At 40.9% G+C, this 15,125-nt stretch overlaps 1 protein-coding gene across 1 annotated transcript in view; it reads left to right on the top strand.

Moving 5' to 3' along the window:
• The window catches only part of LOC139240308 (myelin-associated glycoprotein-like), a 34,547-nt gene extending 19,814 nt beyond the window's left edge, over positions 1–14,733 (top strand). The window contains exons 5-9 of the mRNA XM_070868768.1: positions 2,789–3,049; positions 5,172–5,429; positions 6,735–7,025; positions 7,838–7,932; positions 14,578–14,733. Of these exons, the coding sequence (XP_070724869.1) occupies positions 2,789–3,049; positions 5,172–5,429; positions 6,735–7,025; positions 7,838–7,932; positions 14,578–14,733 (1,061 nt within the window). The remainder of the gene's footprint in view (positions 1–2,788; positions 3,050–5,171; positions 5,430–6,734; positions 7,026–7,837; positions 7,933–14,577) is intronic.
• The last annotated feature ends 392 nt before the right edge of the window (positions 14,734–15,125 follow it).

Below are 15,125 nucleotides of genomic sequence, written 5' to 3'. Positions count from 1 at the left end.
ACCAGACTGGCGAGGTTTTCCACGGGAAAGATAAGACCAATACAACATCTGGTACCAGCCTTTAAAATTATGTAGGGGCTGGATATGGTGTACATAGATAAAATGTGTTCGCTTATACAATAAGAGAATTGAAAACGTGGACCTTGCTGCCACGTCTAGTGGTGCCAGTTAAGAAAAAGCTTTCATCAGTAATATGAGGACGGGATGAGACGAGGTAACAAAATTTGAAGAGGCCAGTATGGAGAATAAAATGACGCATGGAATATTTGTTCTGAATGACCTGTTTCTGTCCTGTAAGCTCGATGTAATTGGCACAACAGATCAACAGTTTGAAAATAGCTAACACGAGCCAATGGAGACTAGATTATCAATGGAAGCCTAAAGCAGCAGAAATTTTATTTAGGCATGAATTTGAGCATCGAGTTTTATACCACAATTAAATGCCCAGATATAGAGCATTCTGATCTGTTATTATTATATAGGTAAACTTGTATTTACTCCATACAGCAACCAGAGGTCTCATTCCCTGGAATCCCAAGTGATCCCATAATCCCTTGGGAACACAGGTATTTAAGAAGGCCTCAATGGTTGGAGAGGCACTCGGGGGACCTGCAATAAAAGACTAAGGTTACACTGTACTTTGAGCTCACAGTATTCAACCTGACTCTTTCTCCAGACGTAACAGTTACAGGTTTAGCTGCTGCTCAGTGGGCCGCACTCTCTTATCTGACTCAGATGGTTGTGGGTTCAACTCCCACTCCAAGGACCTTAGCAGAAAAATCCAGGCTGACATTCCCAGTGCAGTGCTGAGTATGTGCTGCATTGTCAAAGGAGACGTCTTTCAGATGAGATGTTAAACCGAGGCTCTGTCTGCTAACTCAGGTGGATGTAAAATATCCCATAGCACTGATTTGAAGCAGGGGAGTTATTGCCGTTGCCTTGCCAATACGTATCCCATATTATCTGGCCAGTATCCTATTGATGTTTGTCGGAGCATTTTCTGCAAACTATTCCTGCCGTGTTTCATACATTACAACAGTGACAATACTCTAAAAATACTTCATTGGCTGTAAAAAGCTTTGGAACGTCCGTTGGCCGTGAAAGGCGCCAAAGAAATGCAATACTTTCTTTTTATTTTAGTTGGAATGTGTTTGGTGTTTGTAAAGGAAGATTATTAAATGAGGTGGGGTGTGGGGTAGTGCAACGGGATTAGTGTAGGAATATTACTCTAATCCCGTTACACGGTTGGAACAGCTTCCTAGAACATGCCAACAGAATAGACAAGGGATTCGAATGTGTTGCAATTTCTACTGTTATACGTAAATTTATACTGTTATTGGTTTAATTTGATTAAAATATTGGTTGAAATTTTTAAAAGTGGTCAAGTTTCCCCGCTCGGTTTGTGCAACTGTGGAAAGGACCGAATCTGAGTTGTACATCTTCATGCAAAGAAAATACAGTTTGGAAATTGAAAGGCAAATAATAGATATCAGATTGGTTGCTAATGGAAAAACATATCTGAGGACTGGTAAGTTAAAATTTGCAGGCACGATACGAGGTCTGTAATCAGTTGTTATTCTGATAACAGAGAAAGTTTCCTCGGATTCTGGGCTTCAGGAATGCAGGTACAGAGTATAAATTTATGGGTATTGTGATGAAATTGTATAGAACACTGTGTCGGCCCCAAATGCAGTATTGTGCCGAATTATGGGCATCACATTTTAGGAAGGATGTGCAGGCCTCGTAGGAGGTGCAGAAAAGATTTAAGAGAATGATTCCTGGTTAGAGGGAGTTCAGTTATGTTGATGGACTGGAGACGCTGATGTTGATATCCTTGGAGTAGGGAAGATTGAGAGGAGATTCGACAGATGTGTTAAACAACTTGAGGCCTGTGGACAGAGTAGATAGGGATACACTCTTGCCAATAGCAAAAGGTTAAACAACCAGTGGATACAGATTTATGGTGATTGGCAAAAGAACTAGAGGCAATAGAAGAAAGACATGTTTTTTACGATGGGCGTGGTTGAGTTCTGGAACGCACTGCCTGAAAATCTTATCATTCACAAGGGAGTTGAATAAGTATCTGAAGGAAAAAAACTGCACAGCTGCGTGGCAATTGCAGTAGTGTAGCATTTGCTGCGAGTCTGGATGGGCTCGACAGGCTGTAATGCCTTGTTCTTTCCTTTAAACATTCTATGGTTCTATGATTCCCGAGAAGGACAAGTTGTGTTTTCAGCCAATTTAAGAGGTGAGGACTGAAAATATGTGGCTTCTCTGAAAATAGCTGATACACAGTCAGCATGGGAATGGGATTAACAACTAAGAGAGAGGAACAGAGATGTATATGTGGACCACAATATTGCAGAATAGTATTGAGATAGAGCCTGTTCTGTACCAAATGTTACAGCTCAGAAGACAGTCAGAAGTGAGGAGGCAAGCCAGAAATGTAAACTCTGATCATTTTGAGACTATGCTAACATTAAATCGCCCCCAAAATCTTTGGGCAATTTTGCCCCAGGCGCAATCAGCAAAAGGCAATTGCGCCCCTTTAACGCTAACACGACGCAAAAAAGGGAGAATTGTTTAAATCTCTTTTAAGTTTGCACAAATCTGTTGAGTAGTAGTTTAATTACAATATTCTCCTCAGTCGATATATATTAAAGTATATCATTTGAAACCACTCAGGTCGGAATCACACGAAAGTTAATGTTGCAGGACTAGGAACCCTTTGTTCCGACCGCAAACATGGGAACACAATCTGATTTCATAAACTCTTCCTCTTTGCCAGATCCACCCACAAAACCACTGGTGAATTCATCACTGACTCTAATAGAGGGTAGTTCCATAGTGATATACTGCATCACACAGAGTAAACCAGAGTCTCGCTTACAATGGATAAAAGACGGTGTCCCCATTAACAGCTCTTATTCAAACAATGTGCTGATGAAGAACATTACTGACTTGCAGTATGAAGATGAAGGAGAGTACCAGTGTGATGCAAGAAACGAGCATGGTGCCGTGAGCAGCTGGATGAACATCACTGTCGAATGTGAGTCCAATAGTTTATCTTCATTATTTGAATACAAAGAAAGTGACAAATACATTACTTATCGTGACAACCATCAGTAAACTGTTATTATGTTAACGCCGTTGTTAAAATGTTGATGAAACAACATTATACCATCATCATATGCAGTCCATCGAAATCAAGGAAGACTTGCATCCCACTCTAAAAGTGAGTTCTCGGGTGACTGAACAGTCCATTATTGGGATTGCAGAAACTGTCACAGGTGTGACAGACAATTGTTGAAGGAAAGCATGGGTGGGGTGTCTCGTTTGCCGGACATTCCTCCTGCTGCCTGCAATTGTTTCCTTCATGCTCTCAGCGACGAGACTAGAGGTGGACGCTTCAATCATTGGTGCACTAATCCTGGATTTTATCTTTTAAAGTGAGCAGAATTTGGTTTAAAGTGCAAAATTAAGTAATTTCAATACTTCTATTTATTTCATAACAAAACTTTAGCATTCAGATGTAAAATGTATTGTTGTAATTAATTATGTAAGTGATGGAACGGTCTCAAACAAATTATATAGAGAGCGAGAAAGAGAGATCGAGAGAACGATTGACCAATCCATGTAAAGAATATTTGTATCCAGTGTTCAGCTCGTTTCATAGAGATCAGAACAATGACTGGCAACCGTATAGACAGGGAAGCTCAGTAGAGATTACCTACCTGCAAAAGTTTCAACAAGGCAGAGGCTCACAGAAAGACAAATTATCAAATTAAGACGCCAATGTATGATTAAGATCTAAATGGCACATCTGCTGTTTAGAGGAGAACAATATTCTAAAAATACATACCACGATGATCAAGGTGTTCATGCTATGCGGCTCTCGGCTCCCTTGCACACGAACAATAACTGTTCACGTGGTGCGACACGCTGGGTGCAGCTGAATGCAACGCTGTGGGACATTTGTTTGATTTAGAATACAGAGCTAAGTTGGAGGGCATTGAAATATAAGAGCAATTAATATTGCGTGTAACTTAGGCAATACAGAAAATTGTACAAAGCCATTTTAGTACAAAATAGTAATTGAAACTGCAGCACCAATGGATCAAAGTGCACAGCATTCGCAACGAAAACTTTCAGCTAAACATGAATAATGTACAAAATTAATTTTGAAGCCATTGCTGAATTTAATTGTCCCAATATTGCCTTTTGTAGTATTTCGTGAATTACAAATACAAAAATGTCTACAAATCTCGACTCTCTGATTTCCACCTGGGTCAAACAAGGTTGAAAGAACAATAATGGCAACAACTTTTATTTGCATAGAGCCTTTAACACAGTGAAACGTCCCATGGCTCTTTACGGGAGTGTTATGCAACAAATAAATTGACACTGAGCCACATAATGTGAATTTAAGGCATTGACCAAAGGTTTGGTCAAAGAGGTCAGTTTTAAGGAACGCTCTAAATAAGGAAAGATAGATTGAGGCGCAGAGACGTTTGGGGATTGAATTCAAAATCTTGAAGTCTAGGTAAGAGAAGGCACGGTTGCCAATCGTTGAGCGAATAAGACCAGGGATGCCCAAAAGAGCAGAATTCGAAGAGTACGGATAACTGTGAAGCTGAAGGAGACTAAAGAGATAGCGAGGGGCGAGGGATCTGTAATTCTTATGAAAATTTTGAAATCGAGGCATTGCTTAACCGGGAGCGAAATTGTGTCAGCCAGCACAGGGGTGAAGGGTGAACGGGACTTGTTGCGAGTTTGTGCCTGGGCAGACGATTTTGGGATCACATCAAGTTGATGTCGGGTAGAAATTGAGAGGCAGGCAAGGGTTCATTGAAATAGTCAAATCTAGAGGTAACAAATGCATAGATGTGGGCTTCAGGGGTGGATGAACTGAAATCAGGGCAGTGACAAGCGATCTTATGGAGGTAGAAATAGGCAGTATTCGATATGCTCTGGATATGTGTTCAATAGTTTATTTCAGCCTTAACTATGTCATCAACCTTGCAAAAAGTGTGGTTCAGCATCAGGCAGAATACGTTTTGCTTTTAATTAACTTTTGCGACTTACAAAGTACTGGATGACTGTGTTGAATTATAATAGGATATTTGGTGTTTACCAAAGTTATAACAGTCCTAAATCTGCGTTTGTTTCAGATGCCCCACGGAAACCAATTGTCAACACTTCTATAGTAGTCTTAGAAGGAAGCTCGTCCTTAATATATTGCACGGCCCGTGGAAGCCCACTAGTCACTTTAAGATGGATTAGAAATGGGATTGGAATCAGCACATCTTCCACCAGTGAACTGAAAAAGATATTTCATAACATTAGTTCTGAAGAAGCCGGACAATATTACTGCATGGCTGAAAATTATTTGGGCACTGCAAGCAGCTCCACACAGATTACTGTAGAATGTAAGTAGGGCAACGACGGTTGGATAGCTGGGTTAGTGTATTGATGCTTCATGTTACCGTCCCTGCAGTGGAGTAAATAATAATTACAGGCACTCGGTGGAGTGTGCTTGTCTTCCCAGAGCTGTGTCTAAATCAGCAGTGTTTGACTTTGTCAATGCTAGCCAACCGGTAATTTGATACACTGCACTATCAACTGAAACCCGATAGTATAGCACAGTGTTTCTAAGCTATATGCCTCTTCCCTACATGTATAACTTACCATTATTACTAATCTGTGTGAGTAATTTACACTGGTTTAATGTTATTGGTATTATCTCGCATTGATCAGGTAACGCCCTTCATGCCATTACTTGCCTTAGTCTCAAGAATTAATAACATTAATTTTACCTTATTCTCAGATGCATTCTGTGTCTGCTTTTGTTTAAAGTACATTGTATTTATACAGGGCCTTTAAGGTAGGAATACATCCAAAGATATTACACACATTGTTATTACACATAATAATTGACTTCGAGACACATAAGGAGAAATTGGGGCAGATGACCAAAAGCTTGGTCAAATAAATATATTTTAAGGAGTGTGTTAAAGGACTAGTGAGAGTTAGAGAGGGGGACAGGTTCAGGGAGGGAGTTCCAAAGTTTGGGGCCTATGCAACGGAATATACGGCCACCAATGTTTGAGCGAATATATAAAGGATGCCCAACAGGGCAGAATTAAAGGCATGCAAACATATCGTTGGGTTGCGGAGCTGGAGGAGATTACAGAGATTGCGAGGAGCGGGGCCATGGAGGGATTTAAAAAACAGCTGAGAATTTTGAAATCGAGGCGTTGCTTAACCGGTAGTCAATGTCGTTCAGCGTTCAAAGTGATGATAGATCAACGGGACATGGTGCGAGTTAGCACATGGTCAGCCGAGTTTTGGATGATATAATTTTACTTGTGAATCTTTGGAATTCTCTGCCCCAGAGGGATACGGATGCTTTGAAGATATTCAAGGCTGAGTGTATAGATTTTTGGAGTTATGCGGACTGAAGAGATATAGAGGTCGCAGGGACAAAGGGGAGTGGGGTTGGGTGGTTAGTGTAATACAGTTCGATAATGACCCATAATCTTATTGAATGGCAGAGCATGCTCCAGGGGCTATATGGCCTACTCCTGCTCTTATTTCTTATGTTCTTCTGCTTTTTACATAAGGTAGAGTGTGGGAGGCCAGCCAAGAGTCAAGTAATCAATGAACATTTACCATTCAATAAACCTGTTGCTTGTTAAATTTAAGAAAGAGTTTTACATTTAACTTTTTTATAGATCCACCGAGGGTAGTGGAAGCACCTCACTGCGCCAGGTCTCAAAACCACATAATTTGTGTGTGTACAGTCATGGCCAATCCACCAGTGGAACATATCACATGGAGGCTGGATGGCAACAACATCACGGGGAACAGTTCAGATGTTGGCCTCGCTTATTCAGCAATGGATGGCAGCTTAATGAGAAGCACACTCACACTGAACGATGAGTTAGGGCATGAACATAATGTTTCATGTGTTGGCAAAAACAAGCACGGTCAAACCATCTCCACATTTCACCTCTATCTACCAGGTAACGTCTGCTTGTATTTTGCGGAGCATAACTAGAAAAGGTTAGATTTCAGAACCGCACTTCTCATTGGCAACTGCCTTCCTATTACATTAAAAATTAATCAGCTAGCGGGATGATTTTGGACTAATGTAGAATGCGCCCTATCAGCCTGGTCAGCTGCTGAAAGCCTCTCTCGATTTTCATTGACTTAAATGAAGTCTAACTTTAATCAGCAAAAATACAATCCGGGCATTCGACAGTCAAGGCTCCACCAGGATATCAGGCATTCAGAAAATCCACGCTGGGATGGGATAGGCAATGCCCAAATTGATTGCCATTTTTTAAGTTAATTCTTGGGTTACAGGGGTCGCTGCGAAGACTGGCATTTACTGCTAATCCCTTGTTGGCCTTGAGAAGCATGTGGTGGTTCTGCTTCTTCTTGAACAAATGCAATGATTTGTGTAGCAAATGCTGGATTTTGAGCATAGACCATAATTGTGAACTATATCCAAGTCAGGATGGTTTGTGAATTTGACGGGAACTTGATGTTCCCATGCACCACTTGCCCTTTTACCTTTAGGTGGTGGAGATCTCGGGTTTTGGAGCTGCTTTTGTAATACATGGTATGCAGCAATATTATAATTATAAGATGCGAACAAGGGAAATGTGAAATAATATTGCAATATCGTATACAACTTGCTAACAGTTTAATATTTATGTTTATTTTTGACTCAACTTAAAGTTGCTCTAACAATAGAAAACCCTAGCTATGTTTACCAAATCTGTTCATATTTTTCTTACAACACATACTAATGCCATTTTCTAATATTTAGGATGGGCGTTTTGGAAACTGTTAGGAATCGGAGCAGCAGTCATGATTTTCTTTGTTCTGGTTACTACCTTTGTGGCATTCAAGTTCAAGAAGCAAGTATTGTTCCACTACTGTTATACTTACCCCTAATAATCTAACCCGATGTCTGTTAGGTAAATTCGGTTGGAGCATCTCTGGTTGTGATGGACAATAGGAGATCAAATTTCTCAAGTTAATATTACCTTCAGCATCTGTAAATGAATGTGTTGCATGTTTACTGAATGGAAGTTGTTTGCTCGTATCAAAAATCCATGCTCTGATGCATTACATTAAGAATGTCACCAAAATATCCGGATAGGAGAATATTTGAATAAAATAGTACTTTGGGGATATGATATGTCTGACCAAACAGTAACGGAAGTAAAATCAGAGTCTGCAATTACTTTTTAAAAGGATATTTATTCTAAATGTAACATAATGGTGAAAGGGAACGGGTAAAAAGTGAGGGATTGGAAATAATTAAACAAATAATCCAGAGAGCTAGTATAGGCATGATGGGACATATATCGTTTTACTGATTCTCACTGTCGAACAATCCATCCTATATCAGGACTAGCGATGCAAATATTGTTAAATTTCCATGTGGAACTCTGGACATGACCCAATCCTCTCAGTATGCTATCATCAGTTTGTAGATTCAAGGCCAATTTCAGGATTTAATTATATAAGTTAGTCCGAAAGTTCACTCTCCTAGTGAGGGAGTGCTGCTTTGGCAACAGTGCTATCTTTCCCTGGATAAGAGAAACCAACATCTGCTTGTTCAAGCTGAGGTTATAATTACAATCAGGAACGTTAAGGTTGATATTCTGGGAGGATGAGTGCAGCAGCAGAACTTCGTGTAGAATGCTAAAAATGCCAGCAATCCTAATCGGTAAACAAAAGAATGACCGTGGTTTATATAGCGCATTTAACGAATACTGGACATCTCAAAGCGTTTTACAGCCAATGAAGAACTTTTGGAGTATAGTCGCTGTTGAAATGTAGGAGATGTGTCAGACAATTTGCACACAGCAAGCTCCCACGACATCAACGTGATAACGACCAGATATTCTCTTTTTCGTTATGTTGATTGAGGGATAAATATTGGCCTGGACAACGGGAATAACTCCCCTGCAGTTCTATGAAAAATGTCATGGGATCTTTTCCGTGCACTTGAGAGAGCAGATGGGGCCCGGAATTAAATCTCACTAGAAAGGCGGCACCTCCAACAGTGCAGCACTCCCTCAGGTTTGCACTGGAGTGTCAGCCTAGATATTTTGGTGCTCCAGTCCCTGGAGTGGAATTTGATCACACAACCTTGTGAGTGAGTGGGGAGAGACAGTTGCCCACTCAGGCACAGCTGACTGTTTATTATTTATATTATATTCATTCACGTGGTCTTAGCAGTCTTATCCCTGAAAGCATAATTCTAACTTAGTAATAATTTATTAAATGTAAGCCGTGGCTCAGTGGGTTGCAATCTTGTCTCTGAGTCAGAAGATTCTGGGTTCGTGTCCCACTCCAGAGACTTGAGAACAATAATCTAGGCTGACACTCCAGTGCTCGACTGATGCAGTGTTGCACTGTCAACGGTGCCGTATTTTGGATGAGACATTAAAGCAAATCCCTGTCTGGTTTCTCAGTGGGGCATAAAATATCCCAAGGCCACTATATCGGAGAAGGGCAGCGGTGTTCTCCCCGGTGTCCTTGGGCAGATATTTACCCGTCAATCAACGTTACATAAACAGATTATCTAGTTATTTTCAGCTACTCTTTATGGGAGCTTGCTATGCGCCAATTGGCTGCTGCGTTTCCAAGTTGAAACAGTGACGACGCTCCTAAAGTACTTCGTTAGCTATATCATCATCAGAGGCAATCTCCCGAATCGAGGAACACTTGCTTACACCCAAAAAGTTCACAGGTGTTTCAATGGAGGGCATAAAATTCCAGGTCCTGACCTCGATGTTGAAGGGTGGATAATGCCTGTAAGTAGACTTTCTTAAAGTGTGGTGGTCATGCGCATCAGCCACCACGTGGGCTTGACAGAGCTAGAATTTGTTCCAGTGGCAAGCATTAACCAAGTCGAGTGGAAACAAGCTCTGCTGCACGGACCTAGTGCACACACATATCACAGTGAGGGCTGGAACGTGCTGCCCCGCCTTCACCCCAATATCGCTGCTCCATCGCTCCCATCTCGCCGCTACTTCGCCCCGATCTCACCGGTCCTTTGGCCCGACCTCGCTGGTCCTGCTGTACCTGCCCACGCTCCAATCAGCTACATTGTTCTTGGTGTCGTCCAAACAAGGCTCTCTCTTCACTGCAGTCGCTCTCCTGCTCCAGCACGTGCTGCTCCCCGGAGTGTTACGCCGCCACGCAGCTCCTTTTGCTCTCCAGCTATTAAGTGCCTGGTCCTGAAGGGCACAATATATATATGAAATGTTTCTCTCTTTATTTACCGAAGGATATTACGTTATGATACAAGGTAAAATACAGTGCATATAACGCTCTTTCACTCCTCTGCTGTCAGTTCTTATGGTTGATTGCTTAATCAGCATTAACAATGAGAACAAAACTGCGGCACTAAGCATGTTTAAGTCAGCAGCTCGAAAATTATCCTGTTTAAATATTAGTGCAGGAAAGTTTAACAAGTTGGCTTGAAATTTCTCCCCCTTCCTTGCTGTGTTGTTTTCGAATGATTTAGGCGCTCTTGACAATAACAGGAAGTTATCTGTGTGGCAGGTCAAAAATCCTAATAGCGAATAGGTATTCTTATTGTGCAAAGGAAAATCGAGCGGCGTGCAAATGTGCTCTGATTCAGTATCGCTCACTTTGAGCTTATACAACGAGAAACGCATAGCTCTGATTTATCAATTTTGGAAGATTTAACATGGCTCTCATTTAGCAACGAATTTGGCAAGTACAGAATTAATTTCCACTCCAAATGATGACCATAAGAAATCATCTTTCCCCTTGAGATTTTATAAAAAATTGCAATTTGTACATTTCGAAGGTGTGTTATTCTGTAGCCAATCTCTTGAATTCTTGACATATAAACAAGTGTGTTTTTGTTTACCTTTTTATTTCTCAGCAGGAAACGGAAGAATGGCTCTCTGCGAGCTAGGTTGGCTGCAAAGGTAACTGCTTACTGGATCTTCATAGAATACAGACAGTGGTCACTCCTGTGTCCTAAAATATTATATGTATATAGCGCCCTTCACATCTTAAGGTTGTACCTACGTGCCATGCAAAGCATGAATTCATTAGATTTTCCCAACTGCCACGTGCGTTATATCAGACAGAACAGATTTGGTCTGAGGGTAAAGACGTTGCCTGGTTTCAGATGGTCGCAAGATTCAATCTCAGGACTGTACCAGGCTGGCAGTGGCCCCACTGTGCCAGTCTGGCAGTGGCCCCACTAGATATATATCCTCGGCACAGTTGGCCTAAATGGCAGCCAAAATTCCCGTTGCCAATCACCGTCGACTTAGTCCTGCAAGGATGGGCAATGTGCCCAAGTTGTGGAGGGTTAAGCACAGGAGCAGGCGCCACCCTGATCCTGTGATTAACCAGCTACTGGCAAACCTAGCGCTTGTGATAGCAGTGTCCACTGGATTACAGAGACCAACCGACAACAAAAGAAGTGCGCACTATCCAGAATTAAATTTCTTCCGTGGGCAGTAGCGAAAATGAGCAATAACACCGACCACCAGTTTTATAGTTTGCTATTAAGTTCCATTGCAATCAATGGCATTTATTATCAGATGGGGTTTGTTATTGGTGGTCGATCCGATAGCGCCCATTTTGCACCTGCGGCAAAAATAAGTTTATTCTCCTACTTTTATTGAACAGGAAGGAAGCAGTGGGAAACAACATTGAACAGTCACTTTAGCTTCAAATATCTACATAACTATTGCGTGCTGAGAGTGCATCAAGGGATAGAAATTAATTGGAACAATGCACCACCTAAAGGCCGCAACCCGAAACAACACTTGGAAGAGCCAAAATAACTATATTTACATGTTGCTATAACATGTCTAGAAATTGCGGTGGGAGGCGTATCTCCGGAGTACGCATCCTACTCACGAAACAATTCTGAAAGTAACTGCTGCATCATGGGCTGCGATAAGTTGTGGTCGCAGGCCTCGAGGTGGAGGGCAGCACAATGGCCCACTGATCCAAGGGACGTGGGCGTTTCAGAACTGTAACTGGGATCACTTGGTCCTGATCCTCCAATGAAAAAAGAGAGTTCAATTTCAATGATTTATGAAGAGAATCACTTTATGAAATCCATTGGAATCACCAAATCGAATCATTATACAATGTTACCAAATTGCAAATTTATTCACAAGATCTTTCATTGCACCAACCTCAACAAAAATGTAATGTTTTAATAACAATTTTAATCATTAAGATTGGAATCTGTGGCAATATTTGAATAAATAAGTCAATGTAGTGTATGTGCATAATTTAGGACAAATCACGTTTAACTTAAGGGTTAGATTTCCCATTACGATGATGTACTCAAGCCCTATGCCTAGACTTTGGTGAGCAATTGCTGGCCAGTCGCTTGGAAAATCGCACATATCAGTGCCGTTGATTTGTTTTTTGGACCTGCTTTTTTTTCGGTATCTGTATGATGTGTTATTTGTGTCTGTAGCAGGTGTTGTATTTGCACATGTAACACGTTTAGCGTCTGTATCTGCACCACGTGAACTATGTACATATCTACCACGTGTTGTTTCTGTGCTTCATACATTTTCTTTTTTATCTGTAACACGTGTTGTTTCTGTATATGTACCACGTGTTCTTTGTGTATCTATACCACGTGTAGTTTTTGCACATTTAACAAGTGTTTCTTCTGTATCTGTTGCACGTGTCCTTTGTATATCATAACAAATGTTCTTTGTGCATCTATTCAACGTGTTCTTACTGTATCGGTACCAGGTGTGCTTTTTGTATCTAGACCATCGCTGCTTTGTGTGTCTGTATCAAGTGTTCTTTGTGTATCCATTCAATGCTTCTTTTGTGCAATGTACCACGTGTTATTTGTGTATCTGCACCACATGTTCCTTATTTATCTGCACCACCTGCTGCTTGTGTGCCTGCACCAAGTGTTCTTTGTGCAGCTGGAGCAGGTGGTAATTTTGTATAAGTCCCACCTGTTTTTTAATGATTCTCTGTACCAAGCATTGATTTCTATCGCTGCCACTTGTTCTTTTTGCGTCTGTACCATGTGTTGTTCAAGTATCTGTACCACATGTTCTTTCTGTATCTTCACCACTTGTTCTTTGTTTACCTGTACCGCGTCTTCGTTGTGTATTTATACCAGGTTTTCTTTTTGCATCTGTGCTACGTGTTATTTATGTGTTAGTACCACGTGGCATTTCGATATATTTACCACGTGTTATTTGTGCATTTTACCACGTGTTTTTCTGCATATTTACCATGTGTTCTTTTAATATATGTACCGTGTGTTCTTTGAGTATCTGGTCCATGTGTTCTTTGTGTAAATGTACCAGGTTTTGTTTCTGTAACTGTATCATATGTTCTTTGTTTATCTATTCCACGTGTGCTTCTTTATCTGCAACAGCTTTATTTTTTTATTTTTACCATGTGCTCCTTATGCTTCTGTACCACGTGTGATTTGTGTATGTGTACCAAGTGCTCTTTGTCTATCTGTATCAAGTGTTATTTGTCTATCTGTACCACGTATGCTTTGTGTACCTGTACCAGATGCTTTTTTTGTCTGCCTGTGCTGCCTTTGCTTTGTGTGTCTGAACCGTGTTATTTTTCTATCTGTACCAAATGAGCTTTATGTATCTGTACCAGGTGTGCTTTGTATATCTATACTAAGTATTCTTTTGAAATCTGTACCACGTGTTCTTTGTCTATCTCTACCACGTGTGCTTTGTATATCTGTACCAAGTATTCTTTGTGTACCAATTCACCATGTCCTTTGTGCAATGTACCACGTGTTATTTTTGTATCTGCAGCATTTCTTATTTATGCTACTGCACCATAATTTCTTTGTGCATCTTTTAAATATGTACACGTTCCACGTCCCCTTTTGGATCTGTACCACGTGTTCTTTGCACATCTATAGCAGGTGTTTTTTGTATATCTGAAATACGGGTTTTGTTATTATCTTTACCACTTGTTGTCTGTGTAGCTGTACCAGCTGATTATTTCTGTGTCTGTACCACGTGTCATTTTTGCATCTGTATCAGGTGTTGTTGGAGTACTTGTACCACGTGTGCTTTGTCTATTCATTGCACGTGCTGTTTCTGTATCGTACTACGTGTTCTTTGTGCATCTGTACCACGTGTTATTTTTGCAACTGTATCAGGAGTTGTTGGAGTATCTGTACCAAGTGTTATTTCTGTACTTATTCCCAATGTTGTTACTGTGTATGTGCCACGTGTTCTTTGTGTATCTATACCACGTGCTTTTTCTGCGTCTGCTCTTAGTGATGTTTGTGCATCTCTAACATGTCTTGTTGGAGTACCTGTACCACGAGTTCTTTGTGAATCTGTACAATATGTTGTTCTAGTACCTGTACCAAGTGTTCTATGTGTACCAGCACGACGTGCTCTTTGTGTATCTGTACCACATGTTATTTTCTATTTGTACCACATGTTCTTTATGCATTTGTACCAAGTGTTATTTCTCTATCTGTGCCAGGTGTACTTTGTGTAACTGTTTCGTGCATTGTTTCTGTCACAGAGTGAATATCCAGACAGTGACGGCAGGGATGTGATATCGACGGAACAGAACGAAGAAATCATATACACCACTCTGCAATTTGCTACAGATCCTCAAAGAGTCAGATGTGTATATAGTCAAGAGATGAGTGAATATGCAGATATTCAGTTCAGCTGAAAAGGATCAAAACTTGCAGAGTTGTGTCAGAATCCCACCATTTCAGTTTAACAGAGAGGAGCTATGATGTTTTCTAAATCAAGACATTGGCTCGCTGTTGTTGATTGCAGTATTTGCCAAAATATGCTTCACTTCTACCTGCAACGCTCGCTGGGGTCCGATTCCTCAAAACTCACGCTTGAGCTGCTATTTTGCAGATGCCTCCCTTCACCAGGAGGTTTGTCGAGAGTCCCAATACCACAGAGTTTGCTTCTGTCCTCACTGGTTGTCGTAAATGTTATTTGCAGTTCACTGGACAGCGATAATAAGAAAAACTATTGAAGAATTGAACCTCTGTACTCGAGACTCCAAGATGACTTGGAATTCCTCAGCAAAGATTGATCAGTGCGCGA

The sequence above is a fragment of the Pristiophorus japonicus genome, chromosome 31 (assembly GCF_044704955.1).
Source record: "Pristiophorus japonicus isolate sPriJap1 chromosome 31, sPriJap1.hap1, whole genome shotgun sequence".
Classification (NCBI taxonomy): domain Eukaryota; kingdom Metazoa; phylum Chordata; class Chondrichthyes; family Pristiophoridae; genus Pristiophorus; species Pristiophorus japonicus.
This window is presented reverse-complemented; position numbering and strand designations above follow the sequence as displayed.